This window comes from Orycteropus afer, unplaced genomic scaffold (genome assembly GCF_000298275.1).
Source record: "Orycteropus afer afer isolate SDZICR_OR568_19922 unplaced genomic scaffold, OryAfe1.0 scaffold00060, whole genome shotgun sequence".
Lineage (NCBI taxonomy): Eukaryota > Metazoa > Chordata > Mammalia > Tubulidentata > Orycteropodidae > Orycteropus > Orycteropus afer.
Window position 1 is genome coordinate 13213033 of NW_006921647.1, and position 7798 is coordinate 13220830.

At 40.1% G+C, this 7798-nt stretch overlaps 1 protein-coding gene across 1 annotated transcript in view; it reads right to left on the reverse strand.

The window, feature by feature from the left end:
• The window catches only part of LYN (LYN proto-oncogene, Src family tyrosine kinase), a 109007-nt gene extending 106790 nt beyond the window's left edge, over positions 1 to 2217 (reverse strand). Inside the window, exon 1 of the mRNA XM_042780769.1 lies at positions 2086 to 2217. Within this exon, the coding sequence (XP_042636703.1) occupies positions 2086 to 2217 (132 nt within the window). The remainder of the gene's footprint in view (positions 1 to 2085) is intronic.
• Between the last annotated feature and the right edge of the window lie 5581 nt (positions 2218 to 7798).

Here is a 7798-nt window from a genome sequence, read left to right on the forward strand (position 1 = left end):
AGTATCACTACGGAAGTAGATTGCCCAACCTTCCTTCCGAGGAGTGGCTGGTGGATTTGAACCGCCAGCCTTCTGGTTAGCAGTCAAGTGCCTTAAGTACTATGCTACCAGAGCTCCTATTTTGAAAGCAGCAAACTTAACTTCAAATATCAAAAAGTCTAATTTATAATATGCTTTTTATAAGAACAACACAGATACGGAACTCATGAACCATTACTCTTTTTCTTTAAAATGTCTTTTCCTAGAGTGCTGCTGAATTTGCATTAATTCAACCTTGGTGTCTCCTCAGTGTCTCTGTAATCCCTGGCATGCATTTTCAACACCTCTGGCAGCTCTGAGAATGTTATCTATGGCAATGGATCCGGTTGGACTGAGTGTTATCTATGGCCATGGGATAAGGCCAAAGGAATCAGCACACAAGGGCATCTGTGGCCACAGAAGGCATTAACTAACACACTTATGGTACATATAAGGGAACTGAACAATCTCAAACACTGTTACTACTTCTACTTTCTAACTTTTTAATTTTCTTTACTCTCACTAGAATCGGAGCTCTGGTGGTCTAGTGCCTAAGGCATCTGACTGCTAACCAGAAGGCTGGAAGTTCAACTCACCAGCCACTCCTTGGAAGGAAAGTTGGGCAATCTACTTCTGTAGTGATACCGCCTAGGAAACCCAAGGAGGGGTCACTATGAGTCGGGTCTGACTCGAGGGCACATAACAACAACAACTCACTAGAATATGATCTCAGGATAAAAAAAAAAGGAAAAATGGTGCGTAACTCTCTACTTTTCTTAATAAAAGACATTTTTGTTCATGGTCTTAAAAAAAGAAACTGTAAGTTTCCATGTTTTGTATATATAAAACCATAATGCTAATGTATCTATCCAGAAACATCATGTATGACAACTTATTAGCACAACGTATTTCTTTCTTTTTTCTTTTTTTTTTAATAAGGCCAACTCTGACTTAGTCTTCATCAATGACATGTGACTTTTACATGTGATGGATAGGTTGTATCTGCAGTATAATGGGAAAACTTGGAGGGAACAGAGCAGCAGAAGGCCTGAAAGTCATTTAGGGATATGTCAAACTAGAGAAACTATGAAAACGCTTAAGGCATTTGGGCTAAACTAGAATAAACATTTTGCATCTCAAAGGTTAAGGAATTCCACAAAAAATAGAAAATGTTTTAATATTTATATTTCAAATTATTTTATATTTATATTAAATAGAAATTTCCATAAAAATACAGTAGCGAGAATGTATGGAGATAATATAAAATTCTGAAATAAAGCACATTTAAGTTTTAAATTATCCAAAACTTTTTTCCTCCTTCCTATTAAATGTAATATGAGTTCTTTCTTTGCCAAACATTTCTCAAATGTACCAAATCACTAAATTTCTGATGCAGCTGGTGCTTAAGGCACTTGACTGCTAACCAGAAGGCTAGTGGTTCAAATCACCAGTCCTCCTCAGAAGGAAGATGGCGCAATCTACTTCCGTAGTGATATTGCCTCAGAAACCCAAGGAGAGTCGCTATGAGTCGGGTCTGACTCAACGGCACATAACAACAACAACAAGGAGAAGTGTTTTCATTCACTATAATAAATCATGACAGCTTCAATATCTTTACATTTAGAATTAATTGAGAAAATGACAAGATGGAATAGTATGATACATCAAAGTGTATTAGCACATATTTTAACTTCAGACCAGAATCCTGCATTTCCTTTTATTCCCAGACTGCTTTGCTAATCTGGCTACCTCTCTTACATCATACTAGTTCTTTTTCCATATATATATATAAAGAGTTACGTATTTAGCACCAGCAATAGGAAAGATGCTTTTCTCAACACATTAGAAGGTGATGAAAGGCCCTGCTATTATACAATAAGTGACCTAGTTACCACTAAAATATTTATAAACTCTTCCATGGATTAAGTTACAAAGCATATTCAGTTACTTGAGGCCCAAATAATCAGTGTGATTTTTTGCATGCACATATCACAGATTGGTTTTTAGATTATGTCAGCCATACTTTGATCCTGCTGTTGGTATTCTCTCCTGAGACTATCTACTTACTGGCCTTTGCTGTTTATTGGACGTTGGATCTCTCACATAAATAGTTCGGTCAGTATTACGTACTGGTTGAGTCTTCAAATCTACTCCATCGTCATTCAGATTGTCTTTCCTTTTTGATTTTATACATCCCATATTTCCTGTTGGAATATAAAAGCAATGACATTTTTTACCATTCTAGAAATGGCCTTAGACAACAAAACCTCTCCATTAAAGAAGAATGAAAAGAATATACTTCTTTTATTTTTTATAATACATGAAATAGCAAACTGAAATGTGGATATTGTTCACAAAATTAATTTGCATGTTCATTCATTAATTCAACAAATATTAATTGAACATCAATTTTAAGTTAGAAAAACATAATTTCTGTTCTAAAGATGCTCATATTCTGTGGGGAAGATATGTGAACTAAAATTAAAATACAAAATTCTGGGAAGATGCAGGCATATCGAAACCATCATTCTGACCTTCCCCCACAAATACAAGAAGGAAATGGTGCTCAGCTTTGAGGGACTCTGAATTGGGGAGCAGAGTAAAGCAGTGGGGAAGTACAGATAGGCAAGAATCAACAAATCAACAATGAGTTGCACACAGTAGGAAAATCGCTTTTCCAATTGTCCCTGACCCTCTCTCCAGCCATATGGACTCCTGGCTGCTGTGAACTAGGGTAGTGACCACAGGAAAAGAGCCTGCTTCCTTAACCACCACAACCTCTACCTGTATAAAGTGACAGGACTCCAAACTTCTGCACTAAAATCAACAAGGTAGACCCTCCCTGAGGGTCATCTGAAGTGTGGCAGCACCTCTCCTACCCAAATACTGCTTGTTGCAAGCCTAGTGCAAACTGCTATAGAAGTTCTGTGCAGTGGAGTCTGCTCTCATAGTAAACACTCTACTAACCACCCTGCACACCCCATAGCTCAAGCCTCTGAAACCAACAGGACAGAACTCCTGAGGAGATAGTTCAGGTCTGTCTGTAGCTCCCCCTTGGTCAGTGCTAAGGGCTGCTGACTGAGGCTGTTGTGTACTAAGAAGCAGACATCTTTAGTAGAGGTTACACCCACAGGGGATGTTCTGATGGCAACAAGGTAGATCTATTCAGAGTGTAACAGCCCTTCTTTTGCTTGGAAACAATCACCTGCAAGCCTGCTGTGAATTGCTACAGAAAGCCCCTGCAGTGGAGTCTACTCCCACAGTCAGCACTCTACATACCTCCGTGCACATCCCATAGCTCTAGCTTCTGAAACAAACAGGATGAACCTCACTGGAGGATCAATTAGGGTCAGTCTTCCCCCACTTCTGATTGTTGCCAAGGACTGTACCCCCTGGTGTGCAGATTCATTAATACACGGTATATCACTTGAGTATCAGGGTCCACTGGTGGACAGACTGACTACACGTTCTCTGGTGTGCTTGGAAGAGACAGAAAGTTGAAAAAGAAGATATGGACAGGAAGGGAGAAGGAGCCATCACAGAGTGGTAGCAGAAACCCTAAGCAAAGGCCAAAGGCTGCCCCCTATCTTAGTTATTTGCCCAACTATCTTAGTAATCTGCCTGACACTCTTAGTTATTTACTGCTGCTATGGCAGAAATACCACAAATGGATGCTTTAACAAACAGAAATTGATTCTCTCAGGTTAGAAGGCTAGTAGTCTGAGCTCAGACCACTGGCTATAGGAGAAGAAGGCTTTCTCTCTCTCTCTAAGCTTTGGAGGAAGGTCTTTGTCCCGATTCAACATCTGTAGGCCCAGTGATTCTTGGGGATCTCCATGTATCTTGGCATTGATCTTCTCCTGTGTCTAGGAGATTCTCAGCAGCACAGGGAGCCCAGGTCCAAAGAACATACTCCACTCCAGGCTCTTATTTCTTGGTGATCACTGCCCTCCCTCTCTGCTCACTTTCCTCTCCTTTTATGTCTTGTAAGATAAAAGGTGATGCAGGCCATACCATAGGGCAAATCCCCTAACATCGGATCAGAGCTGTGACCTAAAGGATGTTTTATCCCACCCTAATCCCCTTATGAGGGTATGTACAAAGTATGAATCTAGGAAAATTGGAAGTTGTCAAAACTGAAATGGAACAATAAAGATTAATATCCTAGGCACTAGAGAGCTGAAATGGACTGGTTTGGGCCATTCTGAATCAGAGAACCATATGATCTACTATACTAGGAATGACAAATTGAAGAGGAATGGTATGGCATTCATTGTCACAAAGAATGTTTCAAGATCTATCCTGAAGTACAATGCTGTCAGTGATAGGATAATATCCATACACCCCCAAGAACGACCAGTTAATACCACAATTATTCAAACTGATACACCAACAACAAAAGCCAATGAGGAAATTAAAGATTTTTAACAACTTGTGCAGTCTGAAATTGACCAAACACACAATCAAGATGTGTTGATTTTTACTGGTGTTGGAATACAAAAGTTGGAAACAAAGAAGAATCCCCAGTAGTTGGAAAATATGGCCTTGCTGATAGAAATGACACTGGAGCTCACATGATAGAATTTTGAAAGACCAATGACTTATTCAACACAAATGGCAGCTATACATGTGGATTTCACCAGATGGAGTAAACAGGAATTAGATCAACTACATCTTTGGCAAGAGGTGATGGAGAAGCTCAGTATCTTCAGCCAAAAGAAGGCCAGGGGATGATTGTGGAACTGCTCATATACTGAAAGAACTGAAGATAAAATTTAAGCCTTGAGTTGTAACATTGAAAGATTCTTTGGGCAAAATGTTGAATGATGCAGGAAACATCAAAAGAAGATGGAAAGGATACACAAAGTCACTGTACCAAAAAGAAGTGGTCAGTGTTCATCCACTTCAGGAGGTGACATATGATCAAGAATGAATGGTACTGAAGGAAGAAGTTGAAGCTACATGGAAGGAATTGGTGAAAAACAAGGCTCCAGGAATTGACGGAATACCCATTGAGATGTTTCAACAAACGGATGCCCCACTGGAGGCACTTACTCAGCTATGCCAAGAGATTTGAAAAGCAGCTACCTGGACAACTGACTGAAAGAGATCCATATTTGTACCCATTCCAAAGAAAGATGATCCCACAGAATGTGGAAATTATTGAACAATTTCATTAATATTATATGCACGTAAAATATTGCTGAAGATAATTCAAAAATGGTTGCAGCAGTATATTGACAGAGAACTTCCAGAAATGCAAGCTAGATTCAGAAGAGGACATGGAACGAGGGATACCATTCTTGATATAAAATGCATCTTGGTTGAAAGCAAAGAATACCAGAAAGAGGTTTACTTGTGTTTTATTGACTATGCTAAAGTATTCAATTGTGTGGATCATAACAAATTATGGATAACATTGAAAAGAATGAGAATTCCAGAACACTCATGAGGAACCTGTACACAGACAGAAGTCTGTCATTCAAACAGAACAAGGGGCTATTGCATGGTTTAAAAATCAGGAAGGGTTGTATCCTTTCACCATACTTATGCAATCTGTATGCTGAGCAAATTATCAGGAAAGCTGACTATATTAAGAAGAATGTGGCATCAGGATTGGAGGAAGACTCATTAACAACCTGCGATATGCAGACAACACGTTGCATGCTGAAAATGAGGACAACTTGAAGCACTTACTGATTAAGATTGAAGATGACAGTCTATAGTATGGATTACATCTTAACATAAAGAAAACAAAAATCCTCACAACTGAACCAATAAGCAACATATGATAAATGAAGAAAAGACTGAAGTTGCCAAAAACTTCGTATTACTTGGTTCTACAATCAACACCAATGGAAGCAGAAGTCAAGACATCAGACTACATATTGCATTGGGCAAATCTGCTACAAAAGACCTCTTTCAAGAGCTGAAGAGCAAAGACATCCCTCGAAGACTAAGATGCGCACAATCCAAGCAATGGTATTTTCAATCGCCTCATATATGCGTGAGAGCTAGACAATGAATAAGGAAGACCGAAGAAGAGTTGATTCTTTTGAGTTGTGGTTCTGGTGAAGAATACTGAAAGTACCATGGATTGCCAAAGGAACTAACAAATCTGTCCTGGAAGAAGTGCAGCCAGAATGCTCCTTGGAAGCAAGAATGGCCAGACTTTGTCTCACCTACTTTGGTCATGTTGTCAGAAGGAACCATTCCCTGGAGAAGGATATCATGCTTTGTAAAGTAGAGGGTCAACTAAAAAGGGGAAGGCCCTCAATAAGATGGATTAACACAGTGGCTGCAACGATGGCCTCAGATATAGCAAGGATCATGAGGCTGGAACAGGACCAGGCAGTGTTTCATTCTGTTGTGTATAGGGTCGCTATGAGTTGGAGATGACTTGATGGCACTTAACGATAACAACAATCCCCTTAGAACTGACGGGTTGATCACATCAGATCACATTATTAGGTATGCTTATATCATTATATAACTGCCAAATTATATAATTACATAATTGACAAACACAGAATCATGGCCCAGTGAAGTTGACACATATTTTGGGGGAAACAATTCAATCCATGACACCAACTAAGAGTTTCTTGTAGAAAGTAGTGCAGGCAAAAATGGCAAATACTGGGGAAAGGTGAGAAAGTTATCATCTCAAAAATTTCAGTGCCCCTACAAAAATAACAAAAAATCACAAGTCATACAAAAAATAGAAAAACAATGACTCATCCAGATGAACATGACTGTGATAGTTGGAGTTGTGTGTTGACTTGGTTGGACCACAATTCTGTGTGGTTTAAGCAATTGTGATGTGGGTTGTTCCAATGATGGGATCAGATGTATATGTTTTGTGCAGCCAATATGTTGAAAGAGAGTTTGCATAGGGCTGTGGGCTGCTTCCAGTATATATATGGACATCCTGGGAAGAGACACTCTTCTGTGCATCAGGATTCTGCTGTGCTGCCTACAACTGTCCGTGAGTAAACAATCCACTATTCAGTCTGGAGATCTTGGATTCGTCATTCGTTAGGGTCAACAGCCAGTATATTGTCTGCCAACCTTGAGCTCCTCAGCCCCTCCAGCTGCATGAGTAAGGAAAAGCCTCCAGCTTGACGTTTGATCCAAGAACTTTGGACTTGCCAGCTTCTATAAGTGTGAGCCATTTTCCTAAGATAAATTTCCCTTTTTCTCTCTATAAAAGTGTGGTGTAGTAAATTACTTAGTGTGGCCTTTCTACCCATAAGTCTTTGTAAACTCCAAGGTGGAATTTGCTATGAGCAACTGAGGAGCTCCTGATTGCTAAAGTTGTCCACCTGAAGTATTTCTGTTGGGAGTGGCACAAAACAATGTTCTGGGAGGTTCCCACTCTCTCTCAGGTGCTTAGAGTTCTGATGCTATGATTGGCTAGTTTGACCACTCTGCTGGGCTCAAAAGGAGTCCTCCTAGAGGCATAACTCTCTCTGATTGCTGGCTGAGGAAGACATGCTGCTGAAAGAGACACACGCTGCTGGAAAAGAGACGCAAGAGACACGCATTGCTGAATGAGACACCAGGGGACACGCACTGCTGGGAGAGAGACTGTGAGAGACTGTTGGATGAGGGATGGTGGACTGGGAGAGAGACTGAGCATTCTTCCTGAACTTGAATTGTAGCTGTGTGCTTCCCTAATAAATCCCGTAATTTGTGAGTTCTGTGTGGCCACTACAGTGAATTATCGAACCCAGGAGAGAGGTGGTGGGTGCTTTGGGAGGAATGGTTGGTGAAAGGGCTG